General features: G+C 32.7%; 1 protein-coding gene across 2 annotated transcripts; it reads right to left on the bottom strand.

Moving 5' to 3' along the window:
- Nucleotides 1-3,291: 3,291 nt before the first annotated feature.
- Nucleotides 3,292-13,248, bottom strand: LOC130647321 (glutamate--cysteine ligase catalytic subunit-like). 2 transcript variants are annotated; one of them, XM_057453124.1, is made up of 17 exons: nucleotides 13,162-13,248; nucleotides 12,030-12,066; nucleotides 11,457-11,593; nucleotides 10,881-10,990; nucleotides 10,566-10,615; nucleotides 10,114-10,183; nucleotides 9,647-9,715; nucleotides 8,822-8,938; nucleotides 8,361-8,419; nucleotides 7,954-8,090; nucleotides 7,155-7,229; nucleotides 6,618-6,734; nucleotides 6,307-6,445; nucleotides 5,971-6,176; nucleotides 5,020-5,206; nucleotides 4,443-4,622; nucleotides 3,292-4,021 (listed from the first exon to the last, which is right to left on the bottom strand). In XM_057453124.1, the coding sequence occupies exons 2-17, from the start codon at nucleotides 12,046-12,048 to the stop codon at nucleotides 3,744-3,746; spliced, it is 1,950 nt and encodes a 649-aa protein (XP_057309107.1). In that variant the 5' UTR covers nucleotides 12,049-12,066; nucleotides 13,162-13,248; the 3' UTR covers nucleotides 3,292-3,743. The 2 variants fall into 2 exon arrangements, with proteins under 2 accessions (XP_057309107.1, XP_057309108.1); XM_057453125.1 differs by lacking the exon at nucleotides 13,162-13,248 and adding an exon at nucleotides 12,371-12,389.
- Nucleotides 13,249-14,038: the final 790 nt, after the last annotated feature.

The raw sequence follows: 14,038 nt of genomic DNA, 5'->3' as shown, positions 1-14,038 counted from the left end.
GAACAAAATTGTATTTTTAGTTTAGAAAGAGAACATTTTTTCCAGATAAATATTATTGCTAATCAGAAAAAATTTTAAATCTTTCACTTTTTTGCCAACCAAGAAAAAAAACAATTTGGGTCAAAAGTTTTATTATATATTATATAATAAAGGAAACAATTAAGGTAAAGGTTGCTAGGAATTGTTCCGGTAACACAAATATATATATATATATATATATATATATATATATATATATATATATATATATATATATATATATATATATATATATATATATATATATATATATATATATATATATATATATATATATATATATATATATATATATATATATATATATATATATATATATATATATATATATATATATATATATATATATATATATATATATATAAGCCGCGAACGCCTGCATATATAAGGGCGAGTTCGGGCGACTTTTCGAATTAAATTGGCAGTTGTCCTCTGAAACCGCCCGCACTTTCACGAGCCCACCTTCTTCACCCAAAATGCAACCCAGACGACAGTTGGAAGAAGGCACTTGCAGAGAAAGGAGTTAATAAAGTTTATATATAAGTTATTTATCAAGTAAATCTTATCAAAAACCATTACAAACAGTTATTTTAAGAACTTTGCAACCACATAGTATGGAAGTTTATTTTAATTTTTATAGTTTTTTTACTCATTTTTGGTGAATCTTTGACTGTTTTTGTGGTGAATCTTTATTTTTTCAGGCATTGTTTGGGTCCAAGAGGGGTTTTTTTGGGCAAATACCTGATTTTTTTTCAAAACGTCAAACTCGCCTGAAAATGCCTGCACTTTTTACAGCGTATGCGGCTTATCAAAAGCTCGTTAAAAAAAAGGAATATGGGGCAAATTAGTGTATACACCTATCATCACCACCATCCTAATTGAGGCATTTGTGCTACATAAGCCATTTTTAAAATTTCGTTTGTTAAAAACAAACCTAGTTTGAGGGGGGAAGAAATAATTAGCTAACAAAAGGTAATCACAATAAAAATCTGTTTGGAAATGATGCTTAGCTATCTGGATTTTGGTCCAAAAAATTATTTTTGCTCAAACTTATACAAAAAATTGTTAAGACGTCAAACCGGCATCGTGAAAAATACTCTCTAGCTACACAATTCCCTATATCAAAGCCATGTGCTTATCCTGGAAACAATAAGCACGGTATATATATCCCTTCATAATTGTGAGGCTAGTCCTGTGAATATACACACCTATTTATCTGCCTGTCTATGGATCTATGACAACTGATGCACTTCTGGTTTTACTGATTATTTTTACAAAACAAAACTCTAGCTAGCTAGAAAAGTGGCGATAAATATCCCCTAGGAGAAAGAGGAATGAAACAATCTACGTCATAAAAAATTTGCCTAGCAATAGGCTTAACAAAAAATAAACGCAACAGATGAAAGAAAACACAAAAGAAGTTTTTACTTCATGTATGTAACATGCGTCTTTTCATAACTAACGTACCATCTTTGGTCGTAAATAAAACGTTTATCCGAACGGTAACCGAATCACGCTGAAATATCACAAGGATTATTCTCATTCAAAAAAAGGCCCTCAGCAGTCTTCATGCCCAAGGGGAGAAGAATGTGAATTAGGGTGGAAGCATGGGGTTCCTTCTCGCAATGTATTATTTAACTTAATTTATTGTCTCTGCAGTATTTCCGTGGTCAACTGGAGGTTAGTTAATCACAAATATAATTTCTTAGACTTTGCGCAGGCCATTCTTTGGACGTGGTCGTCTGTCGAATCAGATGTCCATAAAAATGCTGGATGGAATACTTGAAATTGCTTCTCAGTTGCTACTGCTTTATTCAGATAGAAGGATCTCTACTTGAACAAAAATATGACTCATATGACTGGAGAAAAGTTTCGAACAAATCCATATATATATTAAATTTCACAAGTTTATGATACAACAAATACTGTTGGTGTTTTTCACATTAATTGACGAATCAGTTGCGAAAAGTAAGACTTCTAGCGGTAAGACTATTAGGGAGCATATAGTGATGAATCCTAGATCAGCATCAACCTCTTCGCTAGAGCTCTTATTATATCGATTACTAGGCTTTTTTAATCTGCTAAACTCCTGATGGAGTGACACAAAATAAAATAGGTAGGGTATCATCTTATACGATTGTTCAGTTCATTCGTACGGTAACGAGTAGCTCTGTTAGAAACATTGCACAATTTTAAATTTATATTAATTATGATCGAGATAGCAGAGGTACTATCCCAGTTTGTCGAAGATACAATTAAAATGTCATGAATACTGACCCATCCCTTCCAAACCCTTAGGAGATGTTGTTTAACATTATAATATTTCTGTGAGGCATATTTAAAAAAGAAAAAATAGTTTTCAAATTTACTGTTGAGAATCGTGAATAACCACGACAAAATTTTCTTCCAAGCCACTACAAACTCACATCTTCTCTCACGTCACAGTGACAAACCTAAAGGTATAATTACACAAGGCAAATTCAGACAGTATACTGGTGTTAATAAGTCTAATTGTGTTAAAATTCTGTGGTTAATTAACATACGCATCCATAACCCAAGAAAAAACACACATCAGAAGGATTTCCCAAGGCTGGACAATATGCTTAGCAGATGGCTAAAAAATTCTCATATCTGAGCCTGAATATGCTTATAAGCGTTGTACTTATAAAAAGCATACTGGTGAAAGTTGAGCAACTACATAAAGGCAGCTTTTCACTTTAACAAAATTGGTTGAATTGATCATCGTCGATCGTGCAAATGTAGGATTGCTTTCTAATATTCCAATCAACACCAATCGAAGAAACCATTCTCGATTAAATGAAAACCTCCCCTTAACAGCACTATGTATTTTAATGTTCCTATCTCAAGTCTTTCATACTAAACCACAGGTTCAGCTTAATATCATAATGAGGGGATGTTAACGATTAAACGAGAAAAAGAGTTTGACTTGCTGAACCAGACAAAATCATCGAGAAAAATATAACGTAAGTTGGGAAGCTGCAAGAATAAAGAAAAAGACTCAGTAAAAACCTAGAACCCTAACAAACAGACCTTTTACAAAAGTGGTAGCCATTATGGATTTTTACGCAAGTGAAGTGTATTGAACTTTGGACTTCCCATTTTGGTAGCAAAGCATAAAAACTGGTCACCCCAAAACACACAAACTGCTGGCAGTTTTATTGCTTACTCCGTCAAATCTCCGTCTATTATTAAACTTCAGACCTTGACCGTACACCCACTAACGACAACTAATTTTCTAGAAATAATTGTTTTTCACATTACAATTCTTATACAACATTAAAAAAAAATGCAATATTTTTATTTTACATCTATTAGTAAAGGTTTTAATAGTAATTAAAAACAAAATTTTATATAACATACGTGTTCTAATTATTTTAAATAATATTGCATCCAGATTGCAATATTTTGGCGGTAGAATTGTTATCGTACTCATTTGTGGAAACCAAGAAAACAGAGATAGCTATAATTTAGCTTTTACTAGTTTCAACACAAGTACGTGCACGGAAACAACCAAGTGTTAAGGCAACTATTGGTAGCTGATGTGATTCATTAAAACAACTTTCTAAATAACAAAGAAATATATGAGGAGATTTTTTTTGGTTTTCAGTGACTGCAAACAAAGCATGAGCTTTCAAAGATAACAATAGTCTTCCAGACGTTCTTTATACTTTTATAGCTATTGCTTATTGAACGTATAGTTCAGATGTTTTCCTTCCAGGTAAACTCTTGGTTATCTTTTCCACCTCTTCCAACATCTTTTTGCATGATTCATGCACAATGTGACACGTCTTCGTGTTCGGATCAGCAAATAACTCTGGACATGTGTCTTCTCCTTTTGTGATTCTCGCGCATTTCTCCATCAAATCGTAGTTTATTTCGTCTGTGACAACAGAATCAAACTTATATTTTGGATGGCTTCGGATAAAATTGCGAATGTATTTGGCTGTTGTCATCAGTTCGCCTATAGTTGATAAAAATAATTTACATGTTTGTTTTCCTTTACATGTTGTTTTGCTTGTCTTGCGTACACAAAAGAGCGAAAGAATTCTTTTTACAAGGCAAAGAAAGTTTCTAAGACGTTTCGCCATTTAAGATTCTGAATTTCGTTTTAATTTTTACTTGGAAATTTGCCTTTATCTTACATTCATCTATAGATACACAAAGTAAATATGCTTTTTTTACAGCACTCTTTTTAAAAGCTTCAGTACTTGGTTGCGTAAAAGACGTTTGTCATAAAAACACGTCTATTGCAAGAGACAGTGCAAATGCTTATTTATATTTTTTGGTACTGATATTTTTCAGAGAAAAAACTGGTTGATTATTTTATATGCTGTTGCTGTGGTTGATATATAATACAAGCATATAGGTGTCCTTCTTATTACCTGAAGCACGTCCACGAATGAGTTTCAGATATTGAGTGATGGTGCATCGAGTGTCAACATCAATGTCTAAATGACTCAGATAAAAATCAATAACCCCGATCAAGCCAGGAAATTCTTCTCCTTTTCCATTGATGATTTCATCCATTGTCATTTCTTCATATTCATCACTTTCATCTTTTCCTGAGTTTAGAGAAAAACATTCACATATATGTAAAGAATATTTTCCCAACATATTTCATTTGTTATTATTAATCGAAACTTTAAAAAAACATAGAGTGAGCGTGGCTGCAGTTTTCCAATTTTAAATCAAAAAGCAATCACAGCTTTTTTCTGTTTTGCAAAAAAATAAATACACTTTTTATGACAATCTATTCCTCATAAGTTATGGTGGTTCAACGTGGAACAATTTTTGCCAGGTTTTTCAACGATATATGTGGGACCCGTCCTTTAAGGGTTAAAAGAGGACCGGGCAAGAATTCAAGTGCTGAGGAGGCTTGCTCCAATTGTCGTGGGATATTTTATATTAAAGCTCTTTATGCTAATTTTCTGATGTTAAATAATTCGTATCTTTAATTACCTTTTGCAAGATTCTTTCTGAAGTAAAACTTTTGTTCTGACACAGCGTCTCTCTTTACAGCTCTCTTCATGTTTTCTTCAACTTTCGACATCGGTATGATAAGGTTTAGATCGTATGACAAAATCACTCTTGTCAACAACACAATAAACGTAACATATGCAGCATTTTCAAAATCTGTCAGTTGGGTCTAAAACAGCAGAAGAATTACGATGAGAGGAAAAAGTCACAACTAGAGACAACAACCATTTATGTAGAGGAGATGGTAAAGTGGTAGCGCATTCGACTTGTAATCAGAAAGTTGTAGGTTCGAGTTCCCACTGTAGCGCACTTTGGATGTAGTGTTGTCAGCCCATTCGAAACCATCTACACATCGCTACCCGGATTGTGCATCAGGCAAACACGTTAGAGCAATGCTATATGTATTTCTGGCGGTAATGTAACATAGTTACAGTCGGTGGGGAGAAAGAGTCAACCGTTAGGATGGAATCCCAGAGAACAAGAAGACAATGAAAACTTCTAACCTAGTTAGAATTTCAGATCAATTTATGACAACTACAGTGTTTAGCTAGGTAGCTAAAACTTATTAATAAGAAGAACACTTAACTACGGAAGAGAATTTTGACCATTTATGGTCGCTCTAAAAAGCACTATTGTGTCATTCAAGAAAAATAAATAAATTTGGAGAGTACAGGAAATTTACAAAACTGCTCTGGCGTAAACGTTGCAAGTAGGGATGATTTTTTACTGACACACGGTGATTTTACACGAAATTAAAATATACAATGTCAATTTCGATAATACAACTTTTGCTAATGCATTTTCCTTCAAAATCACCTCACCATCTTCCAACCTACTGAAACAGGGTAGGTATAGAAGTTAGTACCTTGTTTAAAACATGCAACATGATAATGTTAACAACTAAAACCATGTGTTAATGAAACACAAACTTACCTCAATCGGTCTCATCTCAACCCTCCATCCAATATCACTTCCAGGTGGCGGTGGTTTGAAACGAACCGTTTGCCAGTTGGTTGAATTGATATTTTCAAAATGATCGGTCTCGTCTTCGTCTCCAATATCTAGCTGACCTTTGTATACAGCCAAAGGATCTCGGATGAATAAATGGGCGACATGTTCAGCCATTTGGCGGTCAATGCCTAAATAAGTAAAACAGATAAGTTACATTCTTCTAGATGATGATTATGTTGTCATGTATGCGAAGATGAACTTACTTACAAATGCTTTAGAATTACACATCAAAACAAGAATTACCAAGACATAACTCACCTGCATCAAGGAGAAGTTTCAAGTGATCGTCTCTGTACACAACCGGGGTATCGTTATATTTCTCTCCGTCAGGAGAAATAAACATATCTACACTTCCATAGCGAGATTTTGGAATTCGAAATTGTTTGGTTTTCAATGGCTAAAAGCAAAAAAAAAAAAAAAATGACGGAAATTCAAGATTTTTCTTAATTGTTTTAGCTGAAAGACGGAAAAAGTGGAAGTGGAAAAAATACGTCTTTAATTTTCTCTGTAAATTCCTAAATTGAAATAACACATCAACTGCAGCATGGCCATTTAAAATTAAAACCTACCACTTTTCCTAATTCTTCGTCTGTCCTATCATCACACAACATGGAGATGTTGTTCCATCTTGTATCAGTATCGATAAGGTAGCCTTTAACACAGGGAGAGCTGGCTGACAGTGCCATCTAAAGATTTGATAACGGTCATCAGTATTTTAAAATTCTATTTGAGCTGTTGTTGGTAGAAAGAAAAAGAAAGATGTGAATCACAAATCTCTTCCAACGCAACACATTGCAACACTCAGGCGGCTACGAATAATGAAAAACTTGTTAAAACACGAAAAGTTCTTCCTGGTAGTATGACCGTAAATGAACGGTTTAATGTTACAAATACGGACGTTATATATTGTATAAGAGGGTGGAATTTCGAAGTTCGTTCCGCAAGCAATTATAAACATTGCGTCTGTAACATACGCACTGTGAAATTGACATAGTTCACTTATCAATGATCGCAAACAAACTTAGGATCTTAGAATATTTTTTTAGAATCTTAACTTATGTCTATTTTACTTTTAAAAGTAAAATTGTAATTGAAATCATGCTTACAGCAATAGGTGCGAGAACAGCTTGTTGATCATACAGTACTCTTGCTTCAGGTACGTTACATGCTTGAAAGGTAACCTAGTGAAAAACCATCAGTTTAAAAGACTTGCTAAATAAATATGCAATTCGCTGGATTAAAAATTAAAGGCAGGCACTCTAACTGCGCCACTAGCGTTTGTGTGTGCTATTTGATACTAAAATAAGTGACGACTACTGATAAGGTATTGAAACTATTGAACACCTTGTCGGTAAAAAAAGTCAGCTAAAAATATTCGGTACAAACCTTTAGTTTGTAAAAACATTAGTCACTAGTGTTAAATTTAGTTTTTGCAGGATAATTTTTGGAATATTTTTTTTAAAAGCAAGCACATTTAAAACAAGTATGGATAATGAACAATGATAGCGATATGCAAAGAAAATCTAAAAATCTTTTTAATGTAAAAATTTTAACTGAACATTTCAATTAAAATCTCCAAACTCTGCATTTTTTTATTCTACAGGAATTTTGGTTTCTAATGTGCTAGCTAAGGGGCAGAAAATCGAAAGTAAACGTCGTAAAAACTTAGTCGGCAAAAATAAAATCGGTAAAAAAATAGTAAACGATACAAAATATTAGTCAAAAAAAAAAAAAGATTTGGTCACTTTTTACCGATATAGTAGTCTTCTTAGATAAAATTGATTATAACAAATTTTTGCTGTATAATATATTGACGATTTCGTTAGGATTAACTAGATCAGGTAATTTGGTCCGTTAGGAAATTTCCGCCATATAAGAACTTGGAGAAGTTATTTCAGATATTACCTGGAGACAACCGCAACCCAATCCCTGCGTCACACTATCCATATGAACATGATCTGGCAATAATACTTCTTTATCTTCAACTGCATCATCTGAAACTTTATCCATGAATGGGGATGGTGTGTTCGTATCTCGAAAAACTGAAAAAACAACATACTGCCTGAATGCGAAGCCAAGCTTATCTTAGCATTATTAAATTGAGAATAGCGTATTGCATTTAAAATGTAATGCTTTAAACTCTTTGGGACACGATATAAAAAAGGGAATTAAAAACAATGGTTATTAAGTCGCCCTGGAGGAGGACTTGTCACACTAGGTTTCCTAAACGCATGAATTGCCTTCTCTTGAAGGCTGGCAGTATGGAATAAAAGTAAATGCTGGACATATTCGTGTTTAGTTAATGTACGTACTTGGTACTTCCGCGTACACTTTTCTCTCTTTACGCATTGTAATCATCTTGGCAAGATTTCTAAACAATATAAAATTATAATATGTATTTAAGATAAAAATTCTAACCAGGCTGGCAAATATCCTTATTCCTCTTCTGTTTTACACAATAGACTTTTTGTTTTTAACCTGAAATACCAGTCTGGTATCCTTAGAGAACATATTCTGATCAAAGAAAAAGCGTGTAATTTATTTATAACTTAGTGTTCTTATTTAGAAACGGTTGAAACTTTTTACAATGAATACAAACAACTTAGTTTTTATCTTTCAAGTCATGTAAATTCTTGCATTCTATTCAAACATGTAGGAAAGTCAATAGCGCTATAAAAGATAAAGTAACGAGACAGTGAACAACCACTATCCACTGCAGCGGTTTACAGCTTTTCAGAGTACAAAGAACATTAGGATGAATTAAGGAATTTACTTGAATCTTGGGTGCAGCTGATTGAGAACTTCGTCAGATACATAAATTGATCTTGTAGCATCGTTCTCGTCAACTTTATTTTCCAAAGGTGGATAAAAAGTATCCTCACAACCCAATCTGAATTTCAGATCAAATCAAAATAAAATGTAAACGAAATAAGTTACAATTCAAACGAAAAGCTTATAGTATTACTAAAACTTTGCAGTTTTTCGAAGTGTGCATGCCGCAATTTTGTTATGAGAATCATACTTTTTGTTTGGGTCTCATAATTCTTCGAAAATCAACATTTTGAGCGTTATATAATCCTTCAAGTAATTCTTAGTAATTGTTTAAGAAAAAACTAATACTTTGTTTAAAACTGTTTTTAAAGATGTTTTAGTGAAAAACAAAATTGTAGATTTATGTCTAACTAAAAAAAAATTTTAAAGTATAAATTTCATATTTATATTATCCTATGTTGACAGATAACGCGGGTAAAAAAATCGAAATATTATGATATAAATGATCTTATAAGACTTTTTTTCGCAGAAAAACTATTTTTATCTAATAGAAGCCAAATAAATGATAAATAAAACAAATACAAAATTTGATGTGCCCAGAGAATCGTTTGAGTCGTCACTTCTGTATTTATTCTTGATTGAATATTGTTATTCTTTCATCCATTCATTTATTTATCTTTTAATTATTCTAATTCTTTTATGTTCTGCTACAATAGCAGAATCACACCCATTGGAGTAGCAGGGTGCGGCTTCTTAAACTGTTAAAGGTTATTGTTACGTAACTACAAGTATGCTTTTATGAAATGACAAAGCAAGTGGTCACTACCTTGGGTAAGTCGACATTGTGACAACAAATTCATCTTTTTGCTTGAGAAGAGACAAAAGTTCTTCACGTCTAAAACAAAAATAAATTTATTATTTACAACATATGCATCAACATTTAGTACGGAAATTAAATTGGTGTTTAGTTAAATTATTGTGTTCGCTCCACTGACGCATGAAAGGCGTCAAATTAAAATAAATGTTTTCGGTCAAATTTAAATTTGAAGTTAAAATCTGAAGTTATTAACCAATCAATATTCGTGGTTTTAAAATAACCACACTCAGTTTCATTTCTTTTATGACAAACAATATCAACTGCGGGAGGGCTTTACTTGGTCTAATTTGAAAAAAGAATTCAGAATTGTATTTAAGTTTCCCGCTTTTAAATCAAATTTATTTCAGTCCAGAGAATTTAATTTTGATGTACGTTATTCAACTAGGTGTGTGTCCAGCTAACATTTCACGACTTACCGCAATTTCATATTCGCTTCCACTGTATTAAAATGAGCAATATTTCCACCATAGGGCATTCCAGGTGATGCTAAAAATCATTATATATTTAAATAATTTAAAAAAATGTGTATAAATTAAATATCAAAATATACGAAAGTGACGCAAAAGTAATTATTAATTAAATATATTTCCAACGTTAGGCCACTGTTATTTAGAATAACTAGTAGTTAGCCCGCGGAAAATCCACGGGTTCACCCGTCCTTTTTATACCGCATTGCGTGCTTCTGGCTATTGCGCAGCTAAGCTACCATTTTGCGTGACAGACGGACGGACGGACGGACAGACGGACGGACGGAGGATAACCTACAGGCGGGTATACCAGGCGGGCGTACGAGGCGGGAGAACCAAGCGAGAGTACAAGACGAGAGTACAAGACGGGATTACTAGGCGGGCGGTTAAAACATACTTACATTCCATCATATACTCTGTGAATTCTGGTCGCCATGCTGTGTCTGTTTGACTAAGGAAGGAAAAATAAAATAATCATTAAGCTTTTTCACGAAGTGGAAAGATTATTTAGTCTTTGGACGTGGCTTTTTTGGTAAATGTTTGAAAAAAATTAGTTATTTTTTTAAAAAAAGATTTTTTACATTTATTAGCCCCGATGCAAAACATGCTATAAAAACATTGCATATTAAAAAAATTCACAATTCCTGTCCGAATCAGTTCTATCCAATATCTACGTGTTTCGTACAACTCATAAATATTAAATTTTAAAGTCCTACCCAGGGTTTTGGTTTTCAGCTTCTTGGAGAGTATTCAATAAATCTTTCGCTTTCAATAACAACTTCACTGATTTTTTGTTTTTGTCAAACTTCAACATGAACATTTCAATCTAAAATGAAAATTCCCCGTTTAAAGCATGCTTGATTCCAACTGCTATATTTTAAGTAAACAAGCGGATACTACTTAGCTGCATACTTATATTTACGGCAATGTATTCTAGCCCAAACATTACAGATTCTCTTAAGGCCTTCCGTATTACTTTCTACTAAGTGGGATGATATAGTTAGTAAAAGAACAACACTACAATGAACTGCTACGTGAGTTTAGATTAGTGCTAAAATTCACCAAAGTATGTTATAGCTAATAATTATTTTCCATCTCATATTACCATGCGTTTTCAAATAGGTTGATGAAAAAAGTCATAGTTATGTCTGAACATATAACTAAAACTTTGAAGGTAAAGCTGTATAAATTGCTCCATCAAGTTTTTGTTTTCCACATTCATCAGATAGACCATACAAAAAGTGAATTTATTATTTCTTGCAATACTAAGAATCTGTTTTAAAAAGATCTACCTCATCTCCCCATTTAAGTGTGTCGTGGTTAGTATCTTTCACTTTGTTGTACCAGTTGATAAACTGGATGATTCCATGAGTCTTAATATGCTCTTTCCATACCTGGATTTCTTTGTATGTCAATGACTGACAATCACCTATATGGCAATGCAAAATTGTAAGTTTTAAGGTCGTCAATAATAGAACCAGGCCAGAAATTTAGTAAGATGTTGTAGCTGTACTAAATAATGTTTTCTTTGCAGGGAAAGTTTGTAACGTTTCATTGAAGAAGTTAACAGGTTAGCTCTTAGTCTTTTTAAAATCGAAATATAATTTCCTTTTTAAACGAGAAAACTTTACCTTCTGTGTTTAGAAAAATTAAGAGGTTTTGTTTAAGTCTGCTTTTTTCACATGGTCAACATAAATTGTTGTTTTTTCATTCTTACAAATTGAGCATTTATTATCATTTTAAAGCATATTACAAACTTTTGTGACCTAAAATCAAGTCTTTGTGTGCTCTCAGGAAAAAAGACTTAATATTGCTTTGTTTTTCTCACTTTTAAAAGGATGTAGAGAAAATAAAGAATCACAAACCTGTCGTTAAAACACCCATATCGAGATGACTATCTTCCTAAAACGGAAGTGTTTATCTTTCTTCAGAAAATGAAGAAAAAGAAAAATATTCGATTAAAAGAAATGAACTGTTACAGTTCTTAGCTTGAAATGATATGATTTCACGAAATGTATGATACAGCTAAATGCAAAAAATCTATACAACAAATGAATTATTAAGAAATAATATATAACGTTGATATAAATGTCCAATAGGGAAGCAATAATTTTGCATAAGTAATTGATATGTGAAGCAAACTCGCAAATAAAAACACAGTTAGCTTGATAAATAATTCAAAAAAAATGTGCATCGTTTCACAAACCTTAAAACAGATTGAGAATAAACTCTCTCTTTTTCCTGTTCATTTGCTAGCTTCTATTGAAACGAGTTTTGAAAGAAATTTGCATAATGTATATCTCCAATGTGTAAAAATTTAGTAACGAGTTATTAACTTATTTAATCCCAGAAGTATAATTTGTCTTTTTATATAATTATATAGGAAGGCTTAACTATAAAAGTCTGGTCTTAAAAGGTTCATACTCTCTCGTACACGGGAATTTGCCCGTTGCAGCTAAGTCGATAAAAGTATATCAATTTGTTATTTGTAGTTTAAATGTTTCGTGCGTGGTTCAGTTTTGACCGACAAACAAAATACGGTTATTTTTATAAAGAATAGTTACTATCCCGTGGAAAGTCCAGATTTTACTAAATTGCGTCCCTTCGTGCTTTACGTGCCTTCGTGGTTACGTGCCTACGTGCCTACGTGCCTACGTAGCTACGTGCTTTACGTGGCTATTAGTGTTGCATTCACAAACAAGTGGGAACTATTGGTTTGGTTCAAACGGAAATAAACTAATTCAACATAAAATAGATTTTACTCCATAAAACGCTAAATAAAAATACAAAACTTTACTTAATAAAAAGTACAAAAAGAGCAAATAATAAAAAGAAAGCAAACAAGCACGCACAAGAACCTCCACCTGCCAGGGAGAAGACTGAATGAAGAGCCCAAATAACCAGCTCAACAAACAAGATGGGAATCAAGTGGGAAAGTACTAGACTAAGAATAAACATAGACTAATAGAAACATTAAAACAAAACAAAATATCTTACTTAACCACTTTGTCTAAACCTCCACCAAACAACATTACACGCAAACAGTTATACATACATACTAACTAACAATACACACATGAATCCGCTATGTGCTAAAAATGTAAAACGCAACAAAACCCACAATATAAAAAACAAAAGAACTTTAAAAGTAACAAAATGGGCCGTTAACTGGAACAACAATAATATACATTAAAATGCTAACATATAACATAAAGTTAATGAAGTGTAACATTTAACACAAAACTTAAGGTTAAGAACATACAACAGAAATAAAACTACACACAGACTACAAAATAAACACAATCTTCAGGGATGCCTAGACGCTGGCATTACTGTGCCTCATCTTCAATATAATTTAGCTAGCTTTACGGCTGCCATTTCTCTACAGAAAACTAATACTTTCTGCAAGTAATGTATATATTTTAAGTCGAAAGCATGAAGATAGCTTTATTCATGCACGAAAATAAAGACGTCATTCCAGTTAGTTGGGCTGCAGCAATAACATGAGAAACTACCTGCTCTCTCAGGAGAAGTAGCAAGTAAGGTTTTACGCCAGATGAGGTAGAAATTTTGCATTAAAATAAAACAATAAAAATTAGGTATGATTCTGCTGCAACCCAACTCGGCGAGCTATATCACATAAAATTCTTTTTCAATGTATAAAACATTTTTAACAAAATCACTTGGTTGTTATATTTTACGGCCCAGAATTAGATTGAAGATTTCCCAGATTATTAAAGGCATGTGACAAAGTAATATAAAATAACGTAGATATACTTAAGTTGTTTGAAAATTCTAAAATTGTACGTAGCCACACCAAAACAATAAGGAACATCAGACTTTGTTGAAAAAGTTCACCCAAACCTCACAGAAC

Source organism: Hydractinia symbiolongicarpus, chromosome 6 (assembly GCF_029227915.1).
Source record: "Hydractinia symbiolongicarpus strain clone_291-10 chromosome 6, HSymV2.1, whole genome shotgun sequence".
NCBI classification, from domain to species: Eukaryota; Metazoa; Cnidaria; class Hydrozoa; order Anthoathecata; family Hydractiniidae; genus Hydractinia; species Hydractinia symbiolongicarpus.
Note: the sequence above shows the minus strand (reverse complement) of the source record. Positions and strands in the feature narration are given on the sequence as shown.

Excerpts from the sequence above, each read along its gene's own strand:
- LOC130647321 (XM_057453124.1), bottom strand. Across the intron at positions 8,420-8,821 it reads CAGCTGCACCCAAGATTCAA|AAATCTTGCCAAGATGATTA; the intron begins GTAAATTCCTTA and ends TATATTGTTTAG. Across the intron at positions 7,230-7,953 it reads TGGGTTGCGGTTGTCTCCAG|GTTACCTTTCAAGCATGTAA; the intron begins GTAATATCTGAA and ends GTTTTTCACTAG.